The sequence below is a fragment of the Vanessa atalanta genome, chromosome 3 (genome assembly GCF_905147765.1).
Source record: "Vanessa atalanta chromosome 3, ilVanAtal1.2, whole genome shotgun sequence".
NCBI lineage: Eukaryota > Metazoa > Arthropoda > Insecta > Lepidoptera > Nymphalidae > Vanessa > Vanessa atalanta.
The window spans coordinates 9,768,058-9,787,033 of record NC_061873.1 but is presented as its reverse complement, the minus strand read 5'-3'; the positions used below and the strand labels follow the sequence as shown (position 1 = coordinate 9,787,033).

Genomic DNA, 18,976 nt, shown 5'->3' with positions numbered 1-18,976 from the left:
TGTTAGTACACTTTTTTCCAAGAAATAAAACGCTCGTCGAGAGCAAGTCTTGACACATACGAAAAAGGAAGCTCTTCTCAGAAAGCATTTATATAAATGTGGTTAATTAAAGATTTAAACAAATAAAAAGCGGATAAGGGTAAATAAAGTTTTGAATATATATATATATATATAATTATATTATTAATTTATATATAATTATACAATTATAACATACATTTTAAATCTTTAATTTACATAGTTATATATAAATACTCGTGTCTAACGAATAATTCAATAGTAATTAATAATAATTAAAGATTACTAATTCTATATTTTTAATTTTTTTTTGATACTGGCTGTTTGGTACCTTTCCATTATAAAAAATTGAAAAAAAAAATGACGTTTCCAAAATACAATGATCAATCTTATATTTTTCATTTTAATGTTTTGATTCAAAATTTTCGTGTAAATAAAAAAACACATTATGTAAATTAAATTTAATATTTTATTTTATTAAACAAAATTCTCCGTCTATTTAAATTCTAAATAGTTAAAATGGGTGACACAAAAAAACCCGATAACCCTCAGGGTGACGATAAAGACAAGAGAGTTAAAATACAGGTAATGAGTCACTAGTACTTAAAAATAAATTGAAGTACATGAAACTATAACAAAACTACATTTTAAGCACTAAGTCATTCACTAACAACACGAGTACACGACAAAAAAAATATTTTTAAGGCCACTAGACTTAAAATTTAGAGATCATCAATAAACACACAAAAAAAAAATATTTTCCAAAATTTCGATTAACCAGAACTGCATCATGTCATCAGTACATCCACATAATGTTGAAAATTATGTTATAACCCCGATTAAAAAGCTTGAAACTGACACTGACTCCTCCTCAATATTTATGTATTATTCAATGTCCGGCTGTTTGTGTAAAACCTAGTAAAAATTAGCTAGGAGACATTAAATATGTTGGTATTATGTTGATAAATGACAACTTCTTTGATTAATAGGTAGAAGGAGAATATGAGGTCGGCGAGGGAGAAACTGGAAGAAAAAAAATGAAAAGATTTCAGTTACCTAATTTACCAAGATGGTGGCAGGCAAAAATCATACAATATGCGTAAGTTATCAAAATATATATGTACACTATACATAATAAAAATATTAGGTAGAATAGTTTATTTAAAATATATTATAAAACCTCTGCAGCTCATGTTTTTGCGATCTTCTCAACTATTGTAGGACCCTCGTTTACTAGTTTGAAAGAACAAATAAATATACTATGATAATATATAAGGTTATAAAAAGAAAACATAAATACTATTTTTAAAAGAAAATTAACTGGTAACATTAGAAAAAGGTTGAAGAAATTTCAACTTTTGCAAAACATATATAGTTATATTATATAACTTTATAGATTTTAATAAACAATAGTTAGCTATTTGGTAAAATAAATTAAAATAAACAACTTTGATTTTAATAATTGAAAAATTAAAATAGTGAAAAAGAATAAAAACACTGATGTGTTGACCTCGCATTTTTTATAACTTGACCATTCTAGATAAAAATATCGTAATAAAAACGTGACTGCCTATCACTAGACACATGTATTCTACAAAAATATTTTTAGCTACGTGATATAAATTGACTACTAAGTTGCTATTGCTGATAGCAAATAATAACATTAACAGATGTTTCTCTTGTTTTTTTTTCCTCTTTTAGTTCATATAGCCAAACAATGAGATGAATAGGCCATTCAATTTTAACTAATTAAGGCCATTAAATCGTAGATTCAGAACTTTCGTGTGCCAAAATTAACTTTAAAATATTTAATGTGCTTGACTGCTAAAATAATAATTATTAATAATAACAATGATTTAACATTTAACATTTAATTTTGTTAACATTTAAGCGGCAATAGCGCAATAGTTTAGGGGCCTTCTAGCAATGTAAAAAGTCGCAGGATCGATCCTGACCCCTTGGGCTATTGTCTATGTTGTATATGGCCTATTGGGGTAAATAGGAATATTAGTAGAAAAAAACATGTCCTCAAGATTATTCATTTGTCGGAATAAGTTCTAAGCTTTGCTCTGTTTAATTACACTGAAGCAGTGTGGTATAAAAAATATATTTTTAAACCCTTAGTTGTAGAGAACATACACATTAAGGAAACAAGTTTAGGCTTTATGTTCTAGCATTCATAGCATATTTAGTTCATTTTTTCAGAAATTCAAATGGAATATTTTCTTTATGACTACATTTTAGGAAGGAGAAAATCCTGAGTATTCGGCCCCATAAAGTGATTTTTCTAAATAAATAATTAACTTGTTCACATTTTACGAAGCTTATTGTTAAAAATTGTAATGCACAAAAACCTATGACATTTTTCCTCGACGAGTTTATAAAAATTTAGATGTCCATTATACATGTCCGTTTGAAATCAATAATCCTGGTAATGAGTAGTCATAAATACGTGGCAGCGAGTAATAAATTAAAAGTTTGTTTGGATTATTTTCGTGATACAAGGCCTTAGTATCAGCTGACCCGGTCGGGGCTGGCGACGTTGGCGCCATCTGGGTCACTCCTCGGTCGAGCCTTTGAACTAAAAAAACTGACGCACTGGGCAGAGTCCCGTGCTGTTACGTTACATTGCTGGACAAACATTTTTTTTATTTCTTTCATAACTATTACATGTTACATAACCGTTATTTCATTTACTGCTTATTCATTTATTACTTTTTATGATAACACTATCGCAATATTTTCAAATATTATTTCAATTACAATTACAAACAACAACATAAATAAAAAGATTCGTAAAAAATCCGATATTTCCAAAGTTAATGGAAAGAAACCCCTATTTAAATATTCTGTCGATGAATGAAAGCGGGGAGAATATGATAGGTTTCGGGGCGTGAGATTAATGTTCGCGTGTGACACGTGGGGTGCAAGGGGGTGTTGAGGTGGTTGGCTCTTGGCGACCGTAATGGTGCCACAGTCATTGCACCTTAGATCGCGAGGGAAGCAACATGCAGTAGCACAGCATTACCAATCATGCAGCGGTCGTCGTCGAACGCTTCGGAAGGTTCATTCTGGACCACCATCGAACTACTAGCAGATCGCGGCCGTCGCAGATCAACAGGCGACTGTGATGATTCTATATCACACATCGAATCGCCAAGAACAAAATCAGCGTTCAGGTGCCTTCCAATTGATTTAGTAAAGCAAAAAGCACATAACAGTCCTTTGCATTTAACGTACTTTAAACTCACAATGTAACGCACTTCTTATTTTATTGAGTTTTAATTATTGCGTTGTACAATTGAGATAATCATACATACAGTTAAGAGCACATGTAAACAACAGTGTTTTTTTTAAGTATGGCTCGACTTCTATTGTTCATAAAATTTGAAGTAATACCTGTAGTATAAGTTTAAGCGCTGCTAAACGCTTCAGGTCCAAAACAGATGTAAATTCGTTATGAAATTTCTTAGATCTGAAAACTTTACTCTATAAAGACGTGTATTGTTCTGGTATAACGTACTTCCGAGATAATAACTATGAACGTAACGTTTTGCGTCATTCACAATTTAATGTATACCTACATTTTGTAACAAATATTTCGCGAAATGATTGGCCTCGCCGACTGAGATGATAACTGTAAGATACGTATTATTTTTATGAGATTTATAAATTGGGCTATATTTAAAATATATATTAAATAATTTCTCATTTAAGTACCTTATAAGGTAGTAAGTAAGACGTTATCCTAATAAAAAAAATCATTCATATTGATACTTTAATCATCATCAATAAGTCGATAGACATCCAAATCGATTAGTCATCAACAAATCCAATCGATACGATAGTTCCGTCGATTCGGATATTTTAAAAAGCTTAATGGAACCGATGAGAATGTACCTTTTTATATATATCTTCAAATCAAATCACCACAATGAAGACGGTACAAATATAACTATGTGTAAACTTCCCCGAAAGTGATGCTAACGCAGTAAATAGACCGGAGTATTTAAGAAGCTTTAAAGTCTGAGACGTGCGTTTTATGACTTTAAAAATATCACAGCTTTTCAGTTTTACTACCGACAGTTTAACTGGCTACTGATTTTCTAAATGTTTCTATTGATAGTGATATATTTGATATATACGTTTTAAAACGGGGATAGAAATTGATGTTTCTTTTAAAAACTTTTTGTATACATTTACAATTAAATAAATGATTCACTCTACTAGCATATTGATTGATGTGACTCACATTCGGTCGAAGATACTTATTCAGCCGAATCATTTAAATTTGTTATCGTATTGCTTATTTTATTTATACGTGCAATGTATATTGATATACGTTAAGCAAGGAAGTATACAATTTTACGTATATTTCAATAGTTTCATTCATTAGTATTTCTTGTAAATTTGACTATTTTGTAAATTATTCATAAGGTCGCGAGCTCGAGTGAATTTCTTGTTATGCATTTATCGAATTATGTCTATGTGTATAGACAATATTTAACGTTAACGTTATATTTTTTTAAATTGTAGGTCTCAATTTGTTAAAAATATATAGTTTTTAATTCTTATATAGGCTTTATCAAACATTTTATAAAAAGAAATATGAGTATTATGAATATAAAACTGATATTATAAGGTATTTTCTTATTATGTTTTATTCTTTTAAATATAGAATTACTTAAAATTATCGTTGGCTTCCACTTCCTGTCTTTTCCAGCTGTAATTCATGAAAACACTTCTGCATAAAAGTAACGACCCATAAAAATGCGCGCTATTTATTGCTCGTGATTCAGACGAGATTTCATAGTTGAAATTTCGAAGGAGCATTCTTCGAGTCTCGCATAATCGGGTCGTATTTATATGACAGCGTTGTAAACTCTGGCGTCAAATTAATGACGTGTAGAAAAACGTGACGTAATGTGTAATTTTGGATACAATATGTAAACAGTTCGGGACTCTACACTTGCGTCACTTGCTTGATGTTTATTATAAATATCTATATTATAAGGAAAAGTATTCTCGCAATTATTTTTACAATTTCCATGATTCTACTATACCATATCTATCATATATATCCTTCTCGTCTTAATAATAATAAGAGATCAGACGTAGCAGATGTCAGTAAAGCTCCAAGGTGGCATGATTTTTTCCGACAACTTCAACGGTCACTGTTACTCGGTCCATTGGTGAAAACCGTATGAAATTCAGTACGGAAATGCGAGAAAAAGTTTTTTGAGTGCTCCTTGCTGACTTGAATATTTAAATGCCTTTCGAAATATCTTCGAACTTCGTTGTCAATTTTATAAAACTTTGTTTCTAGCTATACATAACTGCCCATAATAATTTCATCCGAAGTATGACTTTTAGCTAGAATCAATTCTTCAGCCTAGAAATTGCGCCATGCTTATGATATACCACTCAAATGAAATACCAACAAAATTTGCAATAACATACATATATTAATTTAACTGATAACCCAATGTCGGAGTACACACAATATTTATTCATAACAATATATATACGTTTACAAACAATACAGTGATATGTCTTTACAGAAATTTGCAACAAGGTCAAACAATTGAATGAAGTAATCAAAAGAAATTAATGTAATTTATTATTCATTTACATCATTATTCGTGACGTCAAAATAAAAAAAAAACAACGTGTTTACTTATTACTAAAGTCCGCTTGTCTAATTTCAGATTAGCATTAGCATTAGCAGCCTGTAAATTTTCCCACTGCTGGGCTAAAGGCCTCCTCTCCCTTTGAGGAGAAGGTTTGGAGCATATTCCACTTTTCCACACACACACAATTAATCATAATATTGCCGTAACGTGTCAGTATTGTATCGTATTTCCCTTAATTACTGGTGAAATATTTACTTTGCGATAATTTTAATAAAGCTTTCATATTAATTTAGCTGTTGTTATAGATAACACGATATTTAAGTTTTGCGGGTTATATGCCTCTTTGTCAGTTTGCAAAATGTCATACAAACAGCCGTAGGTAGCTCAGCTCTATGGTCGACGTGGATATAAGTACGTATCGGTATCATTTTACGTATTACGTGTAATGATTTTACGCTCACGTGGTGGCACATCGTTATTGCTTTGAACAGGTATCGTAAAAACAACCTTGAGTAAATCGGCGTTAATCGCTTAATTCTTAGCTTTAGGTGACGTTTGTGTGCTGTGTGACTTCCGGCACTTTAACGCTTCAAGATTACTCGGAGATATCGTGCTTGGGATCCTCTAATAAAGGACTTCTCCATTAAGCGCGTTAGAGCTGTTACAGCTTCGTAGATGAGCTTGGGGTATCCTCGTATGCGAATGGTCATTACTATAAAATTTTAAATTATACGGGGTGGATACTATTTTGGTATGGAAACTACTCTACCTAGTCGAAAATTGTATGAGTAAATGATTTTACGTATTATGTTTAAAACTCAAATAATTCGTTCTGTACGGCGGGGTCCAAAATAGTGATTATTTTGTCCAATTTGAGTGTTATGTTTTCTGTTGTTATTTTATTTAAAAAATGAATATTGTTATGTTAGGTTTTATTTTTAAATATAGTCATAAATACATTTTGGCGATCCCCAAATCATCTGAGGGTGTTATTTTTTTGCAGGTGTGTTTTGTTTTGTTTTCGACTTTTACTCGAAGAGTTCGGCGAAAATATGTTCTCTCCGACCAAGTTGACATAATTGAGTAAATTAAATAATTAGTAGGATAATCTGAAAATTCGGCATCAATAAAAACCTTAATGTACTTTTTTATAAAAAAAAATTTGAATTGATATATGCCGCTGTAAGTAGGCATCTAGCATGTTAAAGTCCTTTTAACTTTTGGTTCTTTATTGACTTGATAAGTATAATATCTTACTAAACTTAAGATATAAAACATTGTTTCAATCCTTAAATAAAGAAAATAACTAGTATTCACTAAATGTTCTTAATAGAATTGAAAATGGAGCGATCATTAGTTTCAGAACTTTCACGAACATTGCCTTAAAGTACCTACGCTTCAAAGTTTTATTAAAATAAAAACTTTAACAAAAGCAAATTATAACTTTACCCAACAAACAACGCGATACCGTAGCATAGTTACCGTGAAGAGACAAGAATAATTACACCTGACATTATAGCAACTATTTTAAATTTAAATTTGTTTGGACACTATCGATAGAAAATGGTCAAATCGGAAGTGAAATATCAGATTTAGATTTCAAAGTGAAACATTTCGACGACAGGGGATATGTGTTCCGACACTAAAAAAAATCTAGTTATATAAAAGTGTGTTTGGTTGAATGTTTGTCCTATAATAAATAAACATATGCAACACGTCCGTTTACTGAGGCTTCTATCGAGGTCATACCGATTTATTTATATACTTATACATCACAGATTATAAGTATATAAGTAGGCTGCTCTAAAACTGGTTCATTAATTTGTCAAACGTATAATGCATAACAAAAAAGTTACGTTATCTATACATATAATAAAATTGGAGAGTCTGTTTGTAATCTTAAAATAACCGCAATGTCCGCCAAAATACTAATAAACAAGATGTAATTACGACTAATTTTAAGACTAAATATTAAGACTAATTTTATATCTTCTTGCTAAGGACACTTCTGGTTTTCTTTATTAATAAATTGCTCCCGTGCGACGCCGTTCGGGTCGCTATTGTTATGAAATGAATAATATTATAATTTTTAAGTGATATGAATTACGTTCAAAGTTCTACATGTTATCGATGACACCGCCTACGCCCTAAATTTACCTACCCGCCTCGTGGCGATAAAGGCTCAGTACACACAATTACAAGTGAACCCTTTTAAGCACCAATAATAGTAACCTAACCGGCAAATATCGTTGCGTGTAGACAGTTTTTATGTGGCACTATTTCGGCACGGTATCTTTATCGGTCATTAAAACAGATAATGACATAGTTGGTCCCGATTTTAAAGCTAAACATTTTAGCAGGGGGGCTGAACTTACGTAAATATATTAACAGGTTATCAAAATATTATTAAAATGATAACTTTGTTTTACAATATGTATATGTAGGTAATGTAGAAAACATATAAAAATCATGTCATTGAAACTAGAAGAATATTAAGAAGTATTATTGAGTTAGTCCAAACAGCATTATAATTTATCAATAAAAGTCGATATGTATTCGTAGATTACTTTAAGTTTTAAAATGCTGAATCGATAAAATGTTATGTTTTTTAACAATATATTTGACGTATTTATAATTCGAGATTTTTTTTTATATTCAATCGAGATCCCAAAGCGATGATATACTCAATTTAGAATAGTAGTCGCTGCCAAATACTCAAACAGTAATTCCAAAGCCATGTATGACAAATCTCAAAAACTTTTTGTCACGAAACCTAAAGAAGTAGATAGACTTGAAAAAGATATATTTCTTAAATACTTAAAAAAATATGAATAATAGAGGACATCCTTTAATTGTAAACTTGCCTTCGAAGACGAAAACAATCAAAATTATGATTACTAAACTATAACTATTTATTATATTAATTCAATATTATTTGTATTTTGTAGTTATCAATATATTCAGAGCTACTGCAATATCTAATTATCTTATTTACAACGTACATACTTGTTTGGTCTAAATGTTAATACTGACAACTTTGCTGAGGTTTAAAGCAGTTCTTAGAACCTAATGGTCTGTATTTCAACCATACTAAAATCTAATTAGAGCTGCCCAATCAAAACTATCGACAGTCAAGTATAAACACCACGTTACATGAAAATGTATACATGTGGTATCGGTGGGAGCCGTGCCATACCGTGCCAGCCTTCCCGCTTGCCGTGATAAAGGTCTCAACTATGACACGGGCGCCCAGCGTCAAAACTACTAATACTTTACGTCAGGGACGTTTTACCAGTGGATTCGCTCTTTAAGAAAAAATAGAAACATTTTCGTTCAAAACGAGTCCTAAAAATTTACAATCTGCATGGTGAGTAAAGCGACAGGAGTGTAGTAATTTTTTTTAAAAAAATACTTCACTGTCGAGTTTATTATGTAATTTAATGAATAAATTGAATAATTTAAGTAACGAGATATATTTGAGTCAAAAAATTGTCAACTAGTTCAACATACTGAATTATTTTATTTGAGAATTTGCAGGTAAAATCAAAAACTATTTACGTGTATCTTAATTGAGATTGTTGTTCTTTTCAGTTTTACTCATCCACATGTCCGGGCCCGCCTCGAGAAGCATATGGGCTCGAATCTCGTTCGGCTCACCGACAAAACCTACATGACTGAGTTGGAAGAGAGAATTCGAGCCGTTAACGAGGAAAACCTCAACAAGAGGATCTCCTCCAGAGTCGTAAGTACATTGATTACTTACACTAAGTGTGAATGGTATTCACATTTAATCTAGTCTCCCAAGATAAAATCTGAAGAAATGTGTACGTTTATTACCAATTGTATATGTATTTGTTGTAAATTATGTTTTCCAATTTGTAAAATAAGCATAAAAAGTAGCTATCGAAAATTCAAAAAAAACAAATTTATATTTTTTATTAATAATAAAACACTAGTGCTTAAATCAAAGATTGAAAATAGTGCAACTTTATTATATCTTTGTAAATACATTGTCACGTGTTCTAATCCGATTTACACATGTAAAGTGTTTACTATTTGAAAGATAAATTGTGATCTTCTTTAACCTAGAGAGAAGTCAAGTCTAGAAACTCTCGAATCAATGTTACATTTAATTACAATGTATTATTAACAGAAGAAAGAATAAATTATAATTGCTTTTATGTATGAATTTTTTAGCTTGACGAAATGGAAAGATTGAAACGTCTAATCCTCGTTGGTAAGACACCACTAAAAGAATGTCCACCCGAGCTCTTCCATCATCCTGTGTTCGTATTTTGGCGAATGGTGAATAAAGAAGTTGCAAGAGCCGCAAAGAAACGTGCTGATGCTTACTATAGAAAATTAAAAGCATCGCAAAAAATTGATCAGGTAGGAAATTCACCTTCATACTTTACAATAACATAAATATATAAAAAAAAAACATTTCATGCGAAACCGGTGGTTTCGGTTTAAGCAATGTAAGTTTTGGAAAACTAAACTAATCATAAATATCATTTTTTTTTTCTTTGCATTTCGCTCAAGAATTATTTATACGTAATCCGTTCTACAAGCCAAATAATTGGTTAAATTCACTTTTAATTATTTACCATTAATACGGTAGACGGTCGATGAAGAAGCCGAAGCCGAAGTTGCAAGTGAAGAAAGTGAGCAGCTAACACCAGAACAATTGCTTCGGAAGTGTGCTGAAGAGTTAGATGAACTCAAACGAGCGGACATTGATAAGGGCGTTCGTTTCACAGACGAGCAATTTGCTGTTCTCAAATATGAAACCAATGATGTCAAAACACTAAAAAGTCTTACGGTGAGAACCTCAATTTATTAGGATTCGATAATTTTAAAGCTTGTTGATATTTCTTTATTAATTTTGTAATTTATTCACTTTAAGCTAAATATTATGAAAATGGGGTCTTTATACCACACAAATACCATAAAAAATATTTATTTTTATTATTTAACTTTTTTTTTGAGACGAGACAACGTTCAAGCTTATTACGAAACAAAAATATTGAAATAAAAAAATCATTAAAATGTATGGTTAGGTGACTTGTACGATGATCAGACTAAATACAAAAGTTTATTTAGTATGCACCGTTCTAATTTATTCCAATTTATTTAACTGATAATAAGTACAGATAATTTTATTCAAATGAAAACATGTAACATAGGCTCGTGTCAAACCGGTGCGAACCAGATGAACACCAGCTTAGGCTGACCCTTTGGACTCTGAATCTCAAGTTATTTAGATAAACTTTAAACATTCTATGATCATCCATAGAATTACACCCGTGTGTAACTATACGAACTATATACATTTAACTTTACGTTCAAGTCATACGTGATCTAGTGTTATTAAATAATGTGAAAAACAATGAAAATATTATATTTTAATTCAGGTATTGTTTTATATAACTTTTTTATGAATTTAATTAATTCACCCAAGGGCGGAAATTACTGGGAACCCACTTTATTAAAAAAAATACTACATTAAAATATGTAATGCATTTTATAAATATTTATTTTGAAAAAAAATATACCATACTTACTTATCCAAAGTTAAATGAATGTTATCTTTTTCTTTTAACTACCATATTAATTATAACCAATCAAGTTTCGTGGCTTAAAAAAAAGCATGGGTTCATCGAAGTTCATTCCGTACGTAACATTAAATAATAATTTACTTAATTAACTAAAAGTCACATAGATATGATTTTTTTTTATTGCCTTATTTACTTTATATTGTTTAACGCGTTTTATATAATTATAAGTGTACATTGTAACTACCACTATATAACTAACAATTTCAATATTATAAAAAATATATTTAAACTTGATTTTTATAATTTTATGCAGAAATGTTCTAGCCGACATAAATACTAATAAGTAACTATATACAAATAATTAAAATTTGAGTGTGACTGATATTTAAAAATATTTTTTTCTTTTTAATTACATAGCTATAACAACCATTTTACTGTCTAGGCAGACAATAAAATGTTTGTATAGATTAACCAGGGAAACTAACAGACATTAGTTTGTCCAAGTTAATCTTTAAAACGGGTAAAAATTACAAATGTAAATAACTGAATAATCATAAGAAGTAGGTATTTCACGAAATACTAAAAATTTAGTTTGTATATTTCTGCACATCACAGTCCAAGTATCATATATATTTAAACTTTAAAGTATTTAATTCGTATATTCGTACTTTCGAAATTACCCGATGACGATCTCCCTGATGTACAAAGCTAATAAATACCTCAATTTACAGCTTTGCCTTATGTTGACAAATAACCAAAGAAGAGTATATATATTTTTTAATTTAGAAACTATAATAATTTAAATTAAAAAAATAGCTACTATATTTAAATATTTACGCGCTATAATTATTTTTGAGATTGTTTTATTTTATTAATTAATTCCTCGGTATTCATAGATATTAGAATACGATGACAACGAAATGTTGTATCATAATTAATTGAAGAATGTTTTTCAAAACATTCGCGATTTCAGCTTCAACTGGTTCGGGGCATCCTTTTTCCGAACTGTGGTTTCCATTCGTTGGCTTTTCTTTAACATTGGTTATCAGTTTTATTATAAACATGTCTCACTAAATAAAAAATAGTAATTGTCTATGGGATTCATTTTAATGTCTTCATTAGATAGTATCTATTATTTGTCAATACCTACGTCAGAACGATTTATAAGCGTAGTGTATAGACTAATTGTGATAATAATACAAGTCTCTCCAAAGGCTTGAGATATGTTAAGCAATAGAGTTAAATTATTTACTTATTCTACTTACAAATTTTAACATAAAGAGTAATCGTTTAAACAACAATTTAGAATAATCTATCATTTTGTTTACATTACAACCAGTTATTACTCGAATCGTAATTATCCTAATCTACTTTATTGATACGAAAACCCTGATCTTATCATTATGTGACATTTGACTTTTCTATGAAACAAACCTGTTAGTCACGTATGCCTATTGGAATATTAAAACCAAATGTCGTTGAGAGCGCGCCTTCATTAGTAAATAGATCTACATATACTCTATGTAGAAAGTCCAGAACTAAATACTATTTTTATATAAAAATTATAAGAGTAATTTGTCTCAACAGTAACTATTTAAAATATAACTACGTTCACGTGATCCATAAACATATCATAATCGGTAAAATAATTATTATTCCCCGCTTTTGTTGTTATTATTATCATTAATAAGTACGTATATTCTCTGTGTATGTATGTAACTCATTTACAAGTTATCTGTTGCAGAAACAGAGCTGATGAACAAAGAGTACATATAAATTATGCCTACAAAAAAAAACCAAAAAAAATATGTCATTTAAAATATACACTTCTTTAACCGCTATCATGACAAATTTTAATAATTATTATCACAAATCATTAAAATAATAACGTTTTTTTTTTGTTAAAATAATGTGTTATAACACTCGTTGCAATTGTTTTTCATATAGAAAAAGTGAAATATTTTTTTTTTGCGTTAGATGCTGAAGGAACACTTTTCAAGAACTTGTATAATATAAGATATTCTTGACCTCATACTCAAGTGTAGAAACACTGCTGTTCAGTGGATTCTTTAAAGATCTCGTACGATAAAATATTTTATTTTTGCAAGTCCAGAACTTGTTTATTTGATATTATAATAATATCAAAAATCAGAGAGCCAATTTTATTATTAAAAAAAAACGATTGTATTCTTTGATCATGCAATCTTATGTAACAATTATATTATCTGTGCTTCGCTTAGTATTACTTAATAAAGGCCATTAGTTGTAGAGCCGTTTTAAAAATAAGAATTCATATAATTTATATTATATGAAGTGTGTTAATGACACAATAATATTTTTACGTTTTATATTAAATTGTCATTAGAGTTGTTATTATAATGTTTCATTTATTGACCTAGTTTTTCGATCTACATTCAATAAAATAAAAAAAAATCTTAAATACAACCTCATGATCACACATTTAAACTTTAACTAAAATATGAAATACCGTATCTACTCGAACATTATAAAACTTCAAATTAAGTTTTTCTTTATTTTTCTTGCAGACAGTGGAGGAGCTATACGCTTTAGCTGATAAAATAATTGGAACAAAACGTCTATAAAATGGTATATTTTAAGTGAAAAGTTATTACGTAATGTTATTAATTTACGTGTTTTTTGTTGAATTCGCATTGTTTTAAAAGTATATGTCAATATTTTTAAGTAGAAAGTCATTTTGATAGTGCTGTTAAAACCAGTTTATATTTCCTAATAAAACTGTTATAATTATCGCCTGTTTTTAATTTATCATTCAAGGTTTCTTTGTCAAACTATTATTGACCGAATTTTTAATCATCAGTTTATGGTTAAGTGTGACATATTTACAAATTTTGCATTGAAAGATATGACTTAACGTTTTATTCTTCTGATAAAAAATAATAGGTAATTGATGTATAAGCTCTAACACGGGATTCACTCGATACAATTTTCAATACGCGGCTAACCCGCACTACAGAAATCAACCGTAAATCGACTAGGTCACAGTAGTCTAAAATCACAAATGCCAAAGTAAAAGTAGACATCAACTTATGCCATGCGACCGGCCTAATGTGACGTTTGATCAAATTCATTTTTACGATTGATTTGATTTATGATCAGTCGCTGAGTATCGTCCGTATGAAGGTGTGTTCCTACTTAAATATTGATTGACTACATATTTCGACCCCGTATTCATGTTCAATAAAACTTCAAAACGTCCAACCAATATATATCTGCTTAATAATTTAGTCTTCTATGAAATTAAATAATTGTGCGGCTTTGGTAAGCGACGGCGACAATTGACCCGTGTAAAAGTTATAGACCCAGAAGTTGACCAACTCCTTTTTCCACTGTATGAGATTGTTATCTTAAATTATATATAAGGTAAATTAATAAACACATCTATAATACTTATTTGCTTTATTAATATAGTAACATCGTAATTGTACTAAAACATGATTTGGCATTTTCGAAAGTTTTTTGACAAACATTTCTTTCTATCTACTCCTTAAAAGCACATCGCTCAGATTTCATCTTGACTAGATATTTTTTCTATATCCTGTGCTTTGTTGTGGGTTTAGAATATAGTTTAAAAATCCTTATATCAGAGCGACTATTATAAGAACACTAAGATACAACACTTATTTATTTTACATTTGGTTACCCTTACTATAAGGGAATGCCATATTTCTTACTCGAGGAAATCATTCGCAACATCAACAATATTAAACAGAAATACAAAATATAGTAAACTGATTAAGAATTTCATGCCGCAACATGGAATTATTATGTTGCATGACATCTCTCTATTTATATCTTAGGACCTAGGTGGAACAGACTGTCACTTCGATAGTCTAGGGCGCTCAAGGTCACAAGTGGCTTTTAGGACGTCTACGAAGTTGCGCGTAGATGAGACCCGCCGGCTTGTCGATGGGCTGGTATATGTAGTGATGAGGATCACCCTTGGTCACATTCGCAGGGAACTTCGAAACGTCAATGTTGAGATAGTGCTTGTTCGGCATTGTCATCCGAATCCAATTGATCTATAATGAGGTAACAAAACAAAATATAATAAAACATGACACTAATGTAAAATAATCTATATAGAAGAGCTATTCCGTAAGAACAAACATGAAAACAACTGCAGATCACGATCGCGAAATGTCAGTTAGAGAATACATGAATCAAAATTGCGTAACTGTAAATCGGTTTTGAATATTTCACGATTAAGATACGAAGTGAGTTCTTACAGAATAGGTCTGCTGATCTCTGTATCGTTAAATTTCAATATAGATAAATATGTTTTTCATTTTTCTTATCAGCTTAGTGATGATATACAAAAATGAGTATGACGATTGCTTTGAAACAGTTATAGATAAACTTTGACCACAACGGGGAACGTATAGCTGTATGTCACGTGACCCGATAACCAATAAGGGTGTGACGCCTCGTATCGCTAGTATCGATAACTAAATATAGAATTTTCGAAAATACTACAATATTGCAAACACAACGATACAAATCAAAATAGGTATTTTTAAATGGATGCTCTAGAATTCATTACTATATTTTTTTTAAATCAAAGATACTAACGATAATATAGATAATTCTTGTAATTCTTAATATGGAATTAAATTAAAATATTATTCGAATACAAAATCTATATATCGCCATTTGGACTCATTAGGTTAATGAATAACTTATATTAATGCATTGGTTCTTTCAAATATCACACAAAGCTGAACAACAATTACTGAGATAACCCCAACACATAATCACGAACATAAACACTTATATCACTTATTATTGTAGCCTTGTTTAAGCAAAGATTTGACTAAAATGGACTTAAATATGACTAAATAGTTATATAAGTGAGTAATATAAGTGTAATGATCATATAATTTAAGTAATTAATAAAAGTACTTAAAATCTACGAGACATAAAATTTATAAATAGACGAGTATCGGTCTACAATCAATTATAATAATTAAATAAAATTTTTAAAAGAAATTTAATTAAATCATAATTTTACCTCGGAAACTTTTTCTAGGACGGTTTTTTCTGCTTGGTACAGTGTGTGTTGTACCGATGGCGAATAAACGCCGGTGTCAGGTGGGCCAGCGAATTTTTCTAAAATAGCATCTTTCACGGTCAACCATGCATTGTCGAAATCTGCTGATTTCATATTGTCGTATGACCATTCTGCTTCCACTATGGTACTGTAAAGTAATAAAATTCACTGTAGAATGTTAGGTATCGACATTCAGTATAATATTACAAAAACTCTAGTATTACACTGCAAATACAATATCTGGCAAAAATATTAAAGTACATACCTAAATATTCTTTCAGGAGCATCAGCTAACGTCGTATACTCATCTTGTACGAAATCAACGAAAGCGGACTGCGTAGTCTTCAAAACACGAAGACCTTTCAATCCAGACTTTACAGCAACAGCCTCTGCGGGAATTATTACGTTATTATACAGCTATGGGCATGTTGTACAGTCATTACATTAGATAATTTAAAAATTATATGAATAACTCACCGTGTCGTATTTGTGAGACTTCGCACCATCTGGTTGCTGTCGGGGCAAATACGAATGCATGGTTATGCGGACTGCCGGCTTGCAGTCTTTCCCAGGGATATTCTATAATGTGACACTTTGCTTCGACGACTTGTCTGTACGTATATAGAAAATGATTCACTACAACCGCACCAAACTCTTCGGGAGTCTTAATTCCATGTTTCTTGGCCAGTAAATAAACGGTGTTCTTTTGCGAGTCAGTAGCTACGACCTCTTTGTTGTCGCCTATGATATATGCGGACTCAGACGCAAGTTTTAATTCTGTAGACACTTCAAACTCTCTGATGACATGGTATTCTCCATCTCTGTGCACGTGTAAGAGTTTAACCGAACTCTTCCCATATCCATGGTCACTAAGTTCAAAACGGCCGCCCGTGTCCGCGGCAGCCGTAGTCGCTGCTTTAGCGCCCATTGCAACTAACGGGCCTGCTTCACCCGAACTTGTATTTGATGGTTTCGCGTAAATTCTGAAATATACAAAAGCGAAAGTATTTTATAATGTTATTTTGTGCCTGAATTGAATTTTCATATTTAGTCAATTATTAGTTGGCCAGGGCACCTACCTGTTCGTGCTAGTCCACGGCATTTTAATTTTTTTTAATTACTTTATTTTAAGTGTGTGTAAGAACCGGCGACGGTTCATTTACTCATAAAGAGACTGCGATAACTAGAACTCCGAAGCTCATTTATAAAGGTACCCTGTGACCCTCATTATCACTGACGAGCACGCGCCTAATGCGCAAACTGGACGTTATCGGTGTTCACATTAATTTTATTTATCAAATACAGAGCAATATTCATCGTTATCAAAGGAAATTGTAAATATAAACAAGAGCTACGAGTTTTCATTCAAATTTCCTTTTTAACACAAAACCATCAAACAGTATATTAATTTAATTAAATTAGTCAGGGTGGACAAAGTTTCAGACCGGAGTCTCAAAAACAAAACTATATTTTTTATTATTTAAAAACATAAATATATATTGTTATATTTTACCACAGACATTATTTTCTTAACCCAAAATTAAAATATAACATTCATATGTGCAAACTGGAAACTTAACTTTTTATCTACTCAATTATAATACCTACTAAAAATGTAAAACAAATTTAGCTATCAGTGAATTTCATTAAAATACTTTTACCTTGCATACTTTTAAAATAACGATTATGTAAACACTTAGTACAAACGTTTTAGATATAAAACTATTGACGTCAGTTGTATATGAATAAAATTTATTCGGGGAATGATATCTCATTGTATAACCCTAACAACTTAAATGTAATCATTTACTTCCTCTTATTCGGACAGCCAGGATCGTGACCTCTGCTTATTTAAAATATAATAAACTATCATTGAACTAATATCAGAGTCAAACTTAAAGCACAACAACAAATACAACTGTAATCATAATTACACATTTTCCAAGGGTTTTGACTAGGCATGGTCATTGGTCATGCCACTTCTTAAGACGTTATAAGTCTATGGTCACGTAAACAACAATAAAATGTCAATAACAATTATAAATAATTTATTATTGATATTAAATAGTATATATAGCTTAGCTGTCGCTATTATTACTCCAAAAAATATAAGGTATACTATAGTAGGGATTAGGTATATTTATGTACTTATTTTTTTTGGAACATAAATTAATAATTAATTGTTAAAAATAACTAAAAATTACTAGAAGAGGCAAAGCTGCTATAACACAGCTAGTTTTTAGTTGTCATAATGTCGTACGTAGTACGAGTACGCATACTTTAGAAAAGCTCATTAGAATCCCACAAAAATATCTCACTCGGATACAACATTTATAATTTACTAGCTGAACCTGCCAAATCGAAATTTATAAAAAACAAACTTATAATTCCTGTCTTACCTCTTTAGGGGTGGAGTTTCGTAAAATTCATTCTTAGCGGACGTCTACACGCTATAATATACAAACTTGAAATTTGGCAGGTAGGTTACCTGCCAAATTTCAAGTTTGTAGTGTTACAGTTTTTGAGATTTCGTGATTAATCAGTGAGTGGTATTTCGTTTTTATATACATATCTATAATTATTTGTATACTTTGACAAGTAGAACTTAGTATTTTAAACATTATTTATTGAAAATATAAAAGTGAAGTTCATGTAATATAGTAACAATATCTAAAATG

At 30.5% G+C, this 18,976-nt stretch overlaps 2 protein-coding genes across 2 annotated transcripts; one reads left to right on the top strand and one right to left on the bottom strand.

Annotated features, from left to right (window-relative positions):
- Nucleotides 1-472: 472 nt before the first annotated feature.
- Nucleotides 473-13,953, top strand: LOC125077060. The gene is made up of 6 exons (XM_047688850.1): nucleotides 473-603; nucleotides 1,008-1,117; nucleotides 9,243-9,393; nucleotides 9,849-10,040; nucleotides 10,273-10,473; nucleotides 13,756-13,953. Exons 1-6 carry the CDS (start codon nucleotides 538-540, stop codon nucleotides 13,810-13,812), a joined length of 777 nt encoding a protein of 258 aa, XP_047544806.1. The 5' UTR covers nucleotides 473-537; the 3' UTR covers nucleotides 13,813-13,953.
- Nucleotides 13,954-14,630: 677 nt separating this feature from the next.
- LOC125077193 (uricase) lies at nucleotides 14,631-17,537 on the bottom strand. Its single transcript, XM_047689044.1, has 5 exons — nucleotides 17,378-17,537; nucleotides 16,776-17,281; nucleotides 16,564-16,687; nucleotides 16,260-16,446; nucleotides 14,631-15,270 (listed from the first exon to the last, which is right to left on the bottom strand). The coding sequence occupies exons 1-5, from the start codon at nucleotides 17,398-17,400 to the stop codon at nucleotides 15,097-15,099; spliced, it is 1,014 nt and encodes a 337-aa protein (XP_047545000.1). The 5' UTR covers nucleotides 17,401-17,537; the 3' UTR covers nucleotides 14,631-15,096.
- Nucleotides 17,538-18,976: the final 1,439 nt, after the last annotated feature.